Genomic DNA, 16,593 nt, shown 5'->3' on the forward strand with positions numbered 1-16,593 from the left:
TAAATTCAGTAGCTGTTTCATACCAAGACCTCCTATTGAACCTTGTTGTAATTGCAACACGGTCAAATCGCGAGATCATGATTCGAATTTTGATAGAAACTGAATGAACGAAATCTGACTACCGCTGAGGTGACTAAATTTGCTCATTCGAAGTCACGTCTCAGTTCTATGTTAAATATGGAATATAAGATACAGATATCGCTTATTCCACGTCATTAAATTGGTATCGGTAGACATCCCTACTCATCGCAAAGAAGACACGAGAAAAAGCCGGCGTAAAAAATTGTCGGTACTCTTTTAAAATATCAAATCATGATAAAAAATGACTATGGAAAACATAGATTATTATAATGATAGAAAGAAGAAGTGATAATATTGTAAAGGCCCTTAATACATTTGTGAAGGAAGGTTATTCTTGAGTTAGATGGATTATAAACAGTAAATCTAAGTCATCAGCCCCGGGTCTCGTGTTATGGGCCGCCAGTCCCACTGGAAATAATAGCCGATATTTTAACATTAAAACATATCTTAAATTTAAAAAAAACATTTAAGCCGTCACGGGACGCCTGGCAGATGTGAAACATCGACATTATTTTGTAAAAGTAATATGCAGAAAAGAACATATTGTGATAGGAACTAAATATGTCATAATGATAAAATAAAATATTACGATTTTTTTCCAGATATCGATGACTATTTATTAAATAAACATTTATTTTCATTAAATACAAAAATTTACGAAATTATTTCAAATCGTGACTACTAAATTTCGGTAATAGTTATATTCGATGTTGCCTCTGAGGACGGTATTACTGTGACAATTCGTATAGCTAAAAAATTTACGAGCGGCTATAGATGTTTCACATCAAAAAACAATTATAAGGTCGGAATTCAGTTCCTTCTATCAAACGGAACGGGGGATTCCCCGTCATTTGTTTTCGGTGAGAAAAAAGCAGCACGGCCGTGAAATTCTCTTTCAAACCAGTTCTGGCCATTTTCGACCCTCATAACTTCGTTATGGGTAAAAGCAGAAACCTGAAACATGAAATTTGGTATTACTTAGTTAAATGTATTTAATCATTTGTAAATGTCGAACCATTTTGTAAATATTATGTAATCTTTGGCTATATCTAAATAAATAAATATTAATACCTAAGATACGCCGAACATATTAATTATGTTAATGTAAATACCGATAAGAAAATCTTTGCTGTGTAAAATAATAATCAGCGTTATCAAAATGGAATAAATGATTATAATTATAAACTGCTGCGAAGAAAAAGAATGTTATGTCGTCCTAAAGCTTCTTCTCTTGAACGCATCGGTTCAAGGCTGGGACTCGTGTCTTTCGTTCGACCGTTTTGTCCAAATCCTAATAAGTTTTTGAAGAAAATTTAATTGCATTGGTCTAGTGGTCTGAACTTCGTCTGCACCTCGCGTTATTGAAATCAAGGTATTATTGCCAGTAGCCAGGGCAATGCAATAAATCAATGGCGCTACAACCTTTTTAAGTCTTGGCCTCAGAATTCTGTATCTGTTTCATGTTCATTTGTTCTTCTGTGCCTGACGCACGCCGTCGACTTTTTTGGGTCTATGGCAAGACATCCTCACGATGTTTTCCTTCACCGTTCGAGCTAATGTTAAATGCGCACATAGAAAGAAAATCCATTGGTGCACAGCCTGGGATCCAACCTACGACCACAGGGATGAGAGTCCCACGCTGAAGTCACTAGGCCAACACTGCTCAATTCATTGCAAATACTTGAATATATTATTTGTTCTCTAAACATTAATGTTTGTTCAGTGTTCACATTATCTGATTATCAAGTACATTGGCACAATGGCACTATAACACTTCGATTATGATTGTAATTATGAAATCGAGAATATTTTATCTTATCAACTTCTAGAAATTTTCGATATTGCGTCTTCAGGCTATAAATTTTATACATGTATCAAAATTGTTACACGATGTAACTCCACTGGCTAACCCAACCCTGGCTCTGTTCTTGGTATCCATAAAAATAAACTTCGATCGTCTCTACCGATGCAGCGGTTCCTGGTATACCTTTCTGTTCTTTTCCTTTACTGCTCGATTGTGCGCCAAATTAAGCACTTGCCCAGGGAAGCAGGCTCATGTGTTCAAAGGAGGTTGCAGGTCCATCCTTGCTAATACTAGGCTCGATCTCCCCTAGCTCGTACAAAAGCGAACGACTCTGTCTGTGCAGGATACTTGCTGAGTTAAGTATTTTTTGCAAACTAACAATGGGCGTAGAGACGCGCCTATTAAATAATTGCTTTATTTTATTATTCCGTATCACCTCGACACCCGTCGTTCACAACTGAGCGTTTCTCAAGGCAGTGTTTGCCGCACTACTATGTGGAACCAGCTGCCCACTGCAGTATTTCCGAACCAATTTGACATAAGGTCCTTCAAGGAAAGAGCGACCCAATTCTTAAAAAGCCAGCAACGTACTTGCGAATCTTCTGGCAATGCCCATAGGCGGCGATATCACCTAACATCAGGTGAGCCTGCAGCCCATTTTCCTCCTATTTATATAACCATAATTTCGATATCAGTTTGAAATTTGAATTAAATTACGTCCAACTACCTACAGTTGGACGTAATTTAATGTACTAATTAAACTTCACCATATCACACATAATATATATCTACAGTATATGTGTAACATATCTTCTGATATCTGCCATCAAAACCTATCTTTTTTCTAGTAATCCATTGCGTTAAGCAAAATACAACCAGCAAAACAGCGCATTAGGTATCTGATAGGCATTTAACCTATATTTAAAATTGATTAGCCAACAACCGAATATCCAGCTCTGGATAAGTAGTGATAATTTTATTTTACTCGCGAAGAATTCGAATAAGAGATTTCTCTTAGGCTGGTTTTTACAGCTGGAATTTGGAAGAGTCTGCTGATTTACCTTGAGAATGATAAAGAGGCGAGAATGTTAAGAGTCCTTTAACGCTACGCTATGGAATTTACTTCACCTTCACGCGTAGCTCTTTCTTTATCTTCCTTTATACCTCTACTGGTCAAGGTACTATACCTGTCAACATCGTATCCCTAACTTTAATACTGATCCAACAGAATTTGCCACTAGTTGCGCGCCTTTTTTTCTCTACATAATATTAATAAATAAAATAAAAATGTATGCACGGACCCGACCTTAGACCCCAAAAGTCAGACACAGAAGGCTAATCCCCTCCTTGTCTATTAAGAAATCACAAAAACAGATACTGAGCCCAGATCTAAAAGGTTGTAGTGCCAAAAGAGCGTTCATTCGAATACTATAATTAAGGTTAAATTAATTACATTATTATATTTAATACAATTACACGACCTGTGAAGGAGGGCTCCTTCTTCCAATTGTCTCTCATTTTCGCTATTTCCAATTTTCCCCCACTATCTCTGTCTTCCCAGGTTTCCTGTGGCCGTCCTTTTCTATTGAAAAATGTAGGACGCCCATATACGCATACTCTTTATTAATTTCCTGGGAAGTCGAGCAAATATTAAGCGAGATCAAGCGTAGAATGAATACGATTATAGAACACATGAATGGATTACAAATTCTTCTTCTAACTTATGATGCTAATTTGTTTCATAAAACTCCTCTGTCCTATAAAACGCTATGGACCTGAAGGGAGTTTTGTTCTCGTGTCTAACAGCCAATGTTTTCAGATATATCCTCTACAGCAGTTCATAGCAGCAGCTCAAATAAATATCACACTGGTATTACCATTGGTAATAACGTTCATCGCTGAACTTCTCGTCTCGTTCAGAAGAGTTCAAGATTTCATGATATTGGGTAAGTTTTATTACGTTGAAAACTTATTGTTTATCGCAGATTAGATTTTATCTCTAGAATTAAAAACACGCGTACATACCCTCTCCCACTATCACACTCACATACACACACTTACATACACACACCCAAACATACACCCATATAACTTTATTTCTACTCCTAACTCCTAACTAGTTGTAGTAAAACAAAACAAAGCAGTTCACTGCTCTTCCTTATTTGAAACGTTAAATTTGTTTGCCTACCCATATATGTATGTACTTTTTGTTACCACTCGATATGACTTTTCTGTGAATGGAAGCCTGGTTATCCATATCACAGGTATGGATGACCTAGTTTGGAAACCAGTTTCCCAATACCTTCTCAACTGTCAACTTTTTTATTGTTGTAAATGTTATATGGGATAAAATAAATAAAAAAATACAATAAATATGTATTAAACCTTCTATATTTCCAATGGTTGATTCTAAATAAAATAAATACAATATAAATTTTTCGATACAAAAAGTATTCAACTCTAACTTTAGCCTAATTTCGCTTTTATTCAATACTCACCGTATTATGGAGCCGAAAATTAATTGTACTACAGCAAATTAGTTAGGCCGAGATCTGATACTAGCGATTTTATTACATATTGTAAATTTTACGAGTTTGTCAATAATAAGAATTTGGCGTTTAGTTTATTTTTGTTCCGTGAAACATATACACGCGCTCTTAAGATAACTGTAATGAATATCACAAAATACATGGGGCGGCCTCACTGCTTAAAGTTTATTTCAAGCCCAGACGTTAGAATACAAGTTATTTTTAATATGGAGATATAATATTATTGTTAATACTATATATTTGTATGTTGAAAATAAATTTTGACTCATTATATATATTTGATTATATACCTGATTATTTGACAATTTAACAGTGATTTAAATGTATTACATGTATGGTGGTAGATCTTTTAATTATCTAACGCCAATTCAAATAAAACAAATAATATTTTAGGAGTTTGAAGTCGGTTTAAAAATATTATTATTAGTAATATTAAATTAACGTATTTAAACATCACATAAATTAATAATAGTTAGATATAGACAATTTACTAATAATTTATAATGAATGTTTTTCATAAATTTGTAAATTTTATTAGATAAACTTTGTATGTATTAAATTATAAAAAAAGTGTACTGTACAAGTGTATTTATTTTTATTATGTTTTGACCTAATTGTTTAGATAAAAATTCATACATAAACTACACAGTCTGTGGAAAATATTGGCGGCAACTTGTCTATGTCTGCAAACGTACACTGAATAATACATTTTGATTGATATATTGCTTACTAAAATTTATCGCCAAAAATAACCACATTTTAAATATAACATCATATAAAGTTTATATCACAATTATTTTTTTAACAGTTTATTTATTTATTTATTAGATAAATTTAGTTTGTTATTGTTAAACCTTTCGAAACATTATAACTTTAGCTTTATCTGTTTCATAAGTGTTTAAACAAGCAAAACGGCTTTATAAACGTGTCTTATAAGTTTGTTACATTCCAAAAAATAATGCACACTGGATATGTAGCACTACAAATTTTTGTGTAACAAAATAAAGAATCTTTAAAATTGAATTGAATCAAAAAAATAGTCTACAACAGTGTTGTGGAAAGACAAACTGGAACCAGTTTTTCTGTCCACCAGGACGTCAAACATTTAATGACATACATAACAATGATTGCAGTAAATAATGAGACGCCAACGCCGCCATGTTTGCCGTTTTCGATTGTTTTCCAGCCACCGTTTCGATCTCGTCGGTCCATTGCTCTAATCACTCTCTGCAGACACTGCTATGTCTCTAATCACATCCAAATGCAGGTTTAGATTATATTTCTTAAGGTTCCGTTAAGATCCCCTTAGAAAATCTGACACGTTTATCATCCCCATCATGCAAACATTCAGATTAATGTACGTACATTAATATAATTCGTAGGACATGGATGCTAATAATATCTGACGTATTCGAGTACGTCCATGGCACATTTTTAAAATCTACAGCCCACCGATGAAAAGGTATACATTATATAACATCTTTTCTTATTATATCTTATTATTATTATTATTTCTTCGTAACTCAATATGTCTCTATGACAGTCGAGTAAATCCCCATTTAGCATCGTGGGCTCCCCTACTACTTGGTCTGCCCTTGTTTTTATACATATACTACTAAATAGTTAAAAAGACATACAAAAAATGTATCTATTTTAATTTATGGAGCCAAACAATCTAATCCCAGGTTGGCAAAAATAAGTTGTAGTTTATTTAAGGTATATATATATAAACAAATACAAAATAATATAATATAATCAGAATCTGTTACATTAGAAACCCGTTGTGGTTTGTATTAATGTAACCATAGCAGTCTAGCAGCGCGACAATTGCATATAAAAGTATTTTTTTTAATTTATTGTTTATGTTGGTTAGCGATAGGCTATCTAATATCTGATTTGGTAGATTTATTAGCCGTGGTAGCAAATACCTCAACGTCCTCATATATATATGCATTGTTCGTATGTATGCATTGAATGTTGGACACTGCTTCTAAGGGCTTGTCACGTGTAAATACCACAGTTCAGGTCCTCTCATAACCTCCGCAGTGGTCATTTCTTTTTCCGGGCTCACATTTCAATTCAAATAATATAAAAAAGTATTTTTTTTTATAATACCTAATTGTTTTATTAACTGGCACTAATTTATATACTTGACACGAGTAAATTAACTTCAATTAAAACCGTGGAAATCGACAATTTATGCGATATACATAACACTACTACATTTATAATATTCTTTACGCAGAGCATTTTTACGATGTTAGGATGAAATGCACTAACATCACTTATTCATTTAAATATATCAGTCAGTGGCGCTACAATTTACGGCGCTATTTAGGCATGTGTCTCAGATTTCAGAATCTGTTTCAAGATGATTTGACAATGTAATAGACAAGTAGGTGATCCGTTTGACTCTATAACATTCACGATGTTTTCCTTCACCAGAACTAAAACCTCTTTTGAAAGTCGGTTAAATATTTTCTCCGATTTTCACTGGTTATGAAGATTACGTTGCCAAGATTTTTTGTTTATTTGCAGAGGATCGGCCAGACTTGGGTGGGACCTTTGTGGCGCCATCTCGCAACCTATTTAATAAAAGTAACAGCTTACGAAAATCTAGAAGCAGGGATGTTCGGCCACTCTCCTATTCTCCGAAGGCAGACACCCTGAATGGTGTAAGCAATGGTGAGTGCAAGATATAACGGACTTAAAAAACGCGTCTTTTGAGTCGTGGTCATGTATATGACGCAGTAAAGTAGTTAAATCAGAGAGTTCATTGAATCTCTAGACAGTTAATTAAAAATCTATATTCAATCAAGTCGCTAAAGTTCCGTCCGACAAGTGAGTGAACGAAACGTTTAACGAGTTTCCTTAACGCTCCTAGACAACAAGAGTAACCTAACCATTGACAATAGAGCAATACACGGAATTTCCAAGCTCAGTTCTTCACGATCACACCGAAATAACAATAACAAATGAAACTTTCGTGGCGGAGTCTTGTTTTACATTGTCTAGAGGTTCAATTAACTCTCTGATTTGACCACGTTACTGCGACATATATTCTAGTATCGTACCAGAAGTGAACGGGTTAAACGGCCGATAACAACAGCCTTAGATGAAAACGCAAGACGTTAAATTTCAATGTAATTGTGGTACCAGCTTGTCAACGACTGGAAGACCAAAGACAAAGAAAGAGTTGACCCGTCTTTTCCCAGTATTACAGTAATGTGTGTGTGTGTACACTGTACTTAAAACAGTTAAACAAGAATAAACTAAGTTCGTCAAAGGTTTGTTTTGAGGTTTTTATTTCTTAGTTTGTCTTTATTAATCCACAAGGATTCCAGGAATCCAGGAGGATTGTATCAAAGAAATAGACATTGGCATAACGCTTGCGAGATGAGGAATCGGTTTTTAGTGGAGGGTTTTCCTGGGACCTGCTAACTTTTAAAAGACTATTGATACTACTCTCTTAAATTCCAGCAATGCACTAATATGGGTATTCATGGGTTCAGCAGCTGCCTTGTATGCCTTCCTCTAAGGGAAACCTTCCCTTAGGGGAAAGGCAGTTTTATATGATTTTATCTTGAACGGCTTTACCCATACCATGTGCTAATGAATATTTAAAATAGGTGTCCGAGCCAGTATGAAGAACCGGAGAAGCCTCTCCCACCCTGGAGACATGATTGTGGAGGTTCACGACGTCTCAGCCAGCTGGACTGGTGACCCCAACTTCTTGGCTCTGAAAAACATCTCGCTACGTATAAGGAAAGGAAAACTCTGTGCGATCATAGGAGCTGTGGGATCCGGCAAGGTTTGTCATTAAAGTCTAACTTTGTAGGCATTATTAAGCTTTTACGTATACTAACATTTCTCAAGCTCATATCAACAGCAAAGCTTTCCTTCGACTTTGCAAATCCAACTATTACAAAACAAATTTCGGGCTAATTTTATTTATTTATTTTACGTATTATAAGTTAAAAACAACTAAAAACAGTTATACTAAACATAGAATACATAAAAATCATACAAATGATTCTGATCTGTGGTGTGTGGTGTGAAAGTGATGGTGTGTGTAGAAATATATCGTAAATAATCACATATAATGTGGCTTTGAATTGGTAAATAAATTTCCAATTTGTTGCAGTAGATTCAAAGATTACTCACTCGATTTCAATTATTCATGTCAGTCTACCTGGGCGGTGTTTCATATCTGGAGAGCCTCCTAAAAAGGAAACATCTAATATTAATTACAAATCAACATCGCTACTGGAAACTATTTATATAAAATTACTTCGTTCCGCGAACTTTGTTTCTCCTTAATATGATTTTACTTAGCCTACCTGTATAGTACAACATGAAACATTTTGCTTTGCTACCCTAGACAGTGTTCGGTTTTCCGGAATTAAAACTTTTTAGGTTTTCTTGTGAATTTTTCTCTATATAAACCTCACACTTCAAGTCATAAGTTTTTAATTAACAAATCAAAAATAGGCGTTGATTATAGACGGGTGATAATTAAGGGTTGTATTTATTGTAGTATGCTGTATGATAAAAAAAAAACATTTTTTTTGTGTAAAAATAAAATTTCGGTGTGGACACACATTTAGGGGTATGAAAAATAGATGGTGTCTCATTCGGAGACCAAACCTATACGCACACAATACTTCACGAAGATCGGTTGAGCCGTAATTTAATAGAAGTATTCTAACTACACATTTATCTCCTTTATCAAAGCGTCAAAAGTCACGCAAAATATTGTACAATTATTATCTTCAATTATTTGTTTGAAAACGTGTCTTTGTATAGATTCCCCTACAACCTCACAAACCTCTATAATACGTAGATTAAAAATGGAAAGTAATTACTTACATAATACAAGTAAAATAATATGAAAATAATTATTTATGCTACATCCAAAACCAACCAAGTGTCCAACAATTAAAAATATATTGATAGATGCACTTTTTTATGTAATAGGAGAAACAAAGCCTTGGCTCGCAAGTGCGTTGCCGGCCTTGAATATTGCAATTGTAATACACGAGCATTTAAAGATGTCGACAATTTTGTATAAACAACAATTTGTTTCGTCGAAAATTTGACTGGCCTAGTATGTCCGCATTTAAGACTCCCTCGTACAGAAAAGCATCGTAAGCTGTAGACCTAAACGTCTGGTGTACCCAGAACGCAAGTCACAGAGCCCATAACCAAATGATCGCGAAGTGGATACAAAAATCTGAGAATCTAAAAGTTTGTAGCGCCGCTGTCTTTTTTGCGATTATGTTTAGAGATTAGTATTTGGCCCTCGAAGAGTTTCAACATATATATTACGTTATATATGATTATTATATTTACATTACAAAACTGTCACATCCACTATTAGCTATTATTGACAAACATCTTCCTATTCGAGTTTTTAAAAATCAACTTACAGTAGTGTTGGCCTAGTGGCTTCGGTATGCGACTTTCAACCCTGAGGTCGTAGGTTCGATCCCCAGCTGTGTAGACCTATGGATTTTCTATCTATATGCACATTTAAAATTAGCTCGAACGGTGAAGGAAAACATCGTGAGGAAACCGGCTTGCCCTTAGACCCAAAAAGTCGACGGCGTGCGTCACACGATCATGAAACAGATACAGAAATCTGAGGCCCAGACCTAAAGAGGTTGTAGCGCCATTGATTAATTTAATATTTTTTTACTTAAAGTACTACTTTTGAAAAAAAATCTATTTGTTGATTATTCGATACATTACAATTAATATTAATTACGTTTTGATATATTTACGTTATAATTTACGTTACGTAATAATATATTTTTATAATGTGATATTTTATGTTTACAAAATTGACTAACTATAACTTCTATGTAAAATTTATTTTAAGACAAACCTTCGATTGTACTACCATAACATTTTTACCATATTCATGCAAATAAATTATGATTATAAAATCAATAAATAAAAGTTTCAATACGTTTGGATAGTCTTGTATCGTCACTATAACAATATCAATGCACTTAACGTGAATTAAGTAGTCCAGAGTAGATATTCTATTGAGTCTAGACACTAGATAACATCACTTGAAAATTTTCTAAAGAAGCTTCTTTTAAGGTGATTGAACTTGATGCAAAACGCTTTTTAGATCAAGATAGTATCCAGCAATTTACAAATAGGAAAGTATTTTTGTTTGTGATGAGATCAAAACTAAATGATGAAAATTTCTAATGTATTCAGTTCCAGCACACAATACAGAATGTACCTTATAGAATGGAGAAATAGAAGGTTAAACAAATTTTAAAAGTTTGGTACCTGTGGCAGTGTACCTTTAAAACTGGCATCATGCTGTATTGCGATACATATTTATTGTAGTTGACCCTTTATCATACTTGATGTTTTGTAGATATAGCATTATGTATGATGTGGGCAACTTCATCTAATGAATATATATATACAAGCTATCACTTCTAAAGTATATACACATAAATGACACTACTATAAATCTACTATCAACCAAACAGGCACTTAACAATGTTTTCTTTAAAATTGATCAGCTTACTACCGAATATATCCAGCTCCGGATGAGTACTGTTTAATCCGTTATAAACTTAAAGACTTCGAAAGAGAGGTGCCTGAACTCCTATGTTCTTTTTTGCAGACGGAATTTGGAAAATTCTGCTTAACCTAAGAACGAATAAGGGACGAGAATGTTCATGTTCTCTAAGAGATTGCTCTTCTGTATTTGACCTGGGATTTCCATAAAAACATAACACCGGGTAGAGATCTCCGATGGTACATCATTTTAAATTTCCTAAGTCGCTGATGGTATCACGAGATGTCTAATAATGATATGCATGTCGCAGGCAACAAACCAGCGTCACTAAATCCTCGCCATCTAAAATGTGCTCAAGCGGGGAGATAGGGGTCCATATGTTCAAAAGAAGGGATGATGATCCATCCCTGCAAACACTGGACTCGATCTCATTTAGCTATTACTAAAAGCGAATGGCCCGGTCTGGCAGGCAGGATACTTGCTGTGTCAAGTATCTTCACAAACTAACAATGGACTTGGAGAGGAGGACGCAATCGTATCGTATATCTGCTGTAACCGCATCCCTTCTTCTTTTTGTAGTGCTTTTCTTCGTCATACTTCTTATTCTTCGCCAAGCACATCAGCTGTTCTACGGCACTCCCGTCCATTCTCTGATATTGCGGAGCCACGACTTCCTCCTTCTGCCAGCACGTCTTTCCCCTTGACCTTGCCCATCATGATGACTTGAAGAAGTTGGTACCATTCGTGTCGGTTTTAGTGGGTTTGCACTATCGCCAGTCCGTAAATCTCACGCACGAATGTTGCGAGGCCATGATGTTTTCCTTCTACCATCACGCCATTTTCACTAGAGTTTACCCATTATAATGATTTTGAAGGAGGTGGTATCGGTTTTGTGCACACGTAGTCTAAGTACGCGTCGTACGATTTTTATCAAACCATATCAAATAATGTTATTTGAATGTTGAAAGATCTTCGTATATTGATGAGAAATATTCTCTCGATATTACGTATTTCATGCATGAGTGAGTGCAATGATGAACGTGACAATTGGATTAACAATTATTTAAATTTTTCATTAAAATATTATTGCGTGAGACTCTCATTCTTGTGGCTGTGGACTTCCTATGGGCAACTCTCATGCGGTGAAAAAAATCATCGCGTCAACCCAAAAAGTCTACGGCAAAAAGATTATTTTTCCAATTTCAAAATGCAGCCTTTTGCTTTCCGTAACTAAAAAGCTGCGTTCGCTTGGCTTGTGCAACAATATAAACCGTTACTCATAATAATAATAATAATAAGATGTTATTCATGTCAGAAATGTGACTGTGAAAAATTCATATTATCTCATGTTGTGGGCAATCAGATTACAATTATTCTGTGGTACATGGTGTGTAAAACATGTTTAAAAAAGTCTTGTTAAATTTAATCAAACAATCGTATAAGATCATATGATCTTATATACATATGTATGCCTGACTGTGTTTATACACTATATATGAGAGTATGACTGAGAGTTGTTATAAGCGTGCGCTGTGTGAGTTATGTTACCAAACATTAGTTAAATTACACATATAGTTAATAATTAGAAGCATAAACAAAATGTTAGCAATCATTGCAAAATTGAAGCCAAAATGAGCCCAAAAGTTAGATATTGTTAGCGTCACAACCCCTAATTTAATTTTCGTTATAATATGAAACGATTAAAGTCAGTCATTATCCAGCTTAACAATATTTTATTTTGCATAAATTTGAACATGTCTATACAAAAACAGCCAAAAAATTTGTAGTATCGCATACGTAGATGTAGAAGTCTGTAACCAAGTGTCCAAGACTGTTATTTTTATACCCAACTTAAGGTCGGGTTTACCTTATTTTAATGCCAATTTGTTGCAATTAGTTTGTAGCTAAGTTACCAAACACAATAATAACTTTGTTTATTTTGTTTTCAGTCATCCATCTTGCAGCTATTATTGAAAGAGTTGCCCGCGGCAACTGGGAGCGTATCAGTGTATGGAAACATTTCTTACGCCTGCCAAGAGGCGTGGCTGTTCCCCAGTTCTGTGCGCGAGAATATTCTGTTTGGATTGCCTTACAACGCAGATAAATATAAGAGGGTATGTATTATACATGCGTGTGCGCCTCTCATTCGACAAACGTTTAATATTGTGTACCAATAATGTTAACATATCTTTTACACATTTAAAGAAAACACTTTTTACCAGACCGAAGCTATGTTTATTATAAACTTATGATATATATGGTAACCGACCACGCACGCTGTAAAGCACGCGAAACGTTTATAGTAATATATAGCTTCAATCCGTTAAAAGGTGTTTTCTTTATATAAATATTTTGTTTAAATAACATAAATTATACTAAAGATATAATATATATAAAATCTTCTTTATTAAATTCATTTAAAGAAGTAATGCCTAATTCAGATGTGCTGTGTCAACCTCAAGGTTCCTTGTGCATTTAGCACTATGTTACATACTATGTTAACATATTTTTTATAATATCCAAAGGATGTGCATGTGCAACTAGGATTACTAAATGAAAACTACTTTACAGAAAATTACCTCAAAACAATTAAAACTCACTATCACTACTCAACACGTAGAAAATTAAAAAACGAATTTCTATTACTCAAATACAATAATTTATATGGGAAAAAAACATTAGATTACATTATTACAAATTTAATAAACTCGATACCAGCTACACTTCTTACTAATATAACAAGAAACAATATTAAATTTAAATTAAAAAAATACTACATAAGCCAAACAATTATAAATTATGCATAACAAAAATTATGCTATATACGTCATTAAAACATATTCGAATATAGGAACTCAACTGTATGTGAATGAGAATTCTCGACAAGAACAGGTTTCTTGCATCGGCTATCTATGGCGCGTCAGTGTTTAGATTTGTTTATGACGATTTACGTGTTACGATTTGTTTATAATGATTATGTTCGACGTCCTGGTGGATAGAACAACTGTGCACAGTTTGTGTTACCACCACATCAACTTCCTTTATATTATGAACACTTATACAATAAATAAATCATGTTTGGGGCGTGCTCGAAGCAGTATATTTAAACGGCATATCACTCCTTTTGAATTTTAATGAATCCGATCTTGAAAGTTCATGCAATCTGCATAGTTTCAATAAATTTTACATAAATTATCCAGACTTCGTACCGATGAATTCTTTTGCCGATTACAAAAAAGCTGACCCCCATCTCTAATAGATTTTTCATTGTGCTAAAAATAATATTTTACCGAGAATCGAAAAAGTTGTGTGTCAGAGGGCGTAGCGTTTCGTGTATTTGACAATTGGTACAATATTACTACCCTAAGTCGAATTGGTTCCGAAATACTTTTGGGAAGCTGCTGAGATGAGCGTAGTTCCACATAGTAGTGGTGTGTGGCAAACGCCTTGACACTCAGTCGTGGAGAAAATATAAACATACCACTCGTACAAAATGTTATAATTTAACCTACATATTAACTGAATTGCATACAATATTATATCTAACCGATTATGAAAAAGGTCACCAATCCGACTTGTATTTTTTGAAGTGAAACTTCTTTAGGGTAATTTTTTTTACGGATGAAACGTCACTAAGATGTGCAGCATTTTTGTCCATGAAAAGGGAGAGCGGTTGAGACCGATTGAGAGAGAGTGAGAAAGGGCGAACGTAGCTTGAAGCAAATAGACTATATAATTTATTAATATTATCATTAGCACGTATACAGAGTGTAAACAGTGTGAATATAGATATACACATACGTGGAATGATCAACTGGTACATGATAATCTATTAAGGCTTTTACCTTATTAATAATTAATTTACAAACAAGTTTCACTTCTGTCATGTGTACATTGTAAGCACGCACTTTTTCACGGACTTTGCACGCACGGACGGTATGTTTAAGGTCAAATGGATTTGCAGCGATAATAGCTGAAGGCTCAAGAAGAATCCAAAACTCAAGATTAGGGATTGTAGCGATAAGTGAAACTGTTTTAAGATATTTAGAGCGTAATATAGTTCCAGAAAATGATAACCGTCACATTTTTCGGTTACGCGTCACATTTTTCCGTTACGCACCATCGTTTTCTTGTCCCTACCATGGTTGATTCGAAGAGATTCGAGGCCATTAATAACAAAAATATATAATAACGATAACAATGATGGTAATAATTCTATTACAATTACTGAAATTCTGTAATAATCTTAGAAGTAATAAGGTAAAATGAAATAATTGTATTATTCGTATGCATGTCTATGATAATAAAAGCCTTTCGTTAAAAATCCTATTTAACCTATTACTGTATAGTAGATCATTTTTCGCTAGCCTCCAATTAAAGGCCTTGCCTATAAAAACTTAATCAACTTCCCATACTATTGTTGTAAACAAAATTAAAGATTATTTGAGGAAAACATAAAAAACAAATAGGCGCTATAACCTTTTTAGGTATGTGCCTCATTGATCTGTATCTGTTTCTATGACCTGTGCCTAACACATGTCGAGTTTTCGGGTTGACAAGCCGGTGTCATCACGATGTTGTCCTTTCGAGCGAATGTTAAATGCGCATATAGAAAGAAAGTCCATTGTTGCACATCTGGGGATCGAACCTTCGACCACATTACAGTCAAACATAGCAATGTAGTGATAAAATAATATAAGAATTTATGATATGGTCATATACAACTACTATGTACTTTTGATTATGTAAGACAATTTGCACGGTCTTGCAAATAACTGATTATTATTATAACATTTATGACACACATGAAACCAAATTGCTCTCGGTGTCAAGACCGATCAATATACATTGTTTTTACGCCAATGATATTTTTGAATCTCTTGCAAATATATTGACGGACCTGAGTTGAACACTAGTTTTATAATTATTTACATTTATCACACCTGAAGACCCAAATCCTACTTGACAGCAAAACCAATCAATATAATCTACATTGTTTTTACTCCAATTTCAAAAGGAATTTATGTAAGAACAGCTTTATCTTGGAGATTTCACTTCGATAAATATTATATAATTTTGTTTATAGGTATGTAAAGTGTGCGCCCTGGAGAAAGATTTCAAACAATTCCCTTACGGCGATCAAACACTGGTGGGGGAGAGGGGTGTTTCGATGTCGGGAGGGCAAAGAGCCAGAATTAACTTGGCTCGCTCGGTCTATAGAGATGTAATTGATTTTTTTATTAAAACATTCTTCATCTTGTTTTTCTCATTTCATTTGTTTTCGTTCTCATTTATTATTATTAACTTCTTAAACTTAAGGTAATATTAGAATAATAAAGCAATCTTGTTCTTTAGCACCAGTAAATTACAATTCTATTCTAACGCTGGATATGCAAAAATTTCACTTCATACCTTAATCAATACAATATTTAGACATTTCTAATCTGACTCACAGTACTTTATTACTAAATTGTACATTAATAGTACAAACAACAAAATCAGAGTTTCGAGACAGTTTGTTCTCGTCCTTTTAGACGTTAAATGTTAATTTAAAGTCATTTTATACATTATGTTTATGTATGTTTTTTTAAATGTTAAGTCTATGTTTCAGT

At 34.1% G+C, this 16,593-nt stretch overlaps 1 protein-coding gene across 1 annotated transcript in view; it reads left to right on the forward strand.

Annotated features, from left to right (window-relative positions):
* Positions 1–16,593, forward strand: part of LOC123717918 (ATP-binding cassette sub-family C member 4-like) — a 62,089-nt gene that overhangs the window by 19,249 nt on the left and 26,247 nt on the right. The window contains exons 7-11 of the mRNA XM_045674192.1: positions 3,705–3,831; positions 6,973–7,119; positions 8,064–8,245; positions 12,931–13,095; positions 16,068–16,205. Coding sequence (XP_045530148.1) covers positions 3,705–3,831; positions 6,973–7,119; positions 8,064–8,245; positions 12,931–13,095; positions 16,068–16,205 — 759 coding nt within the window. The remainder of the gene's footprint in view (positions 1–3,704; positions 3,832–6,972; positions 7,120–8,063; positions 8,246–12,930; positions 13,096–16,067; positions 16,206–16,593) is intronic.

The sequence above is a fragment of the Pieris brassicae genome, chromosome 13, assembly GCF_905147105.1.
Source record: "Pieris brassicae chromosome 13, ilPieBrab1.1, whole genome shotgun sequence".
In the NCBI taxonomy this organism is placed as follows: Eukaryota; Metazoa; Arthropoda; class Insecta; order Lepidoptera; family Pieridae; genus Pieris; species Pieris brassicae.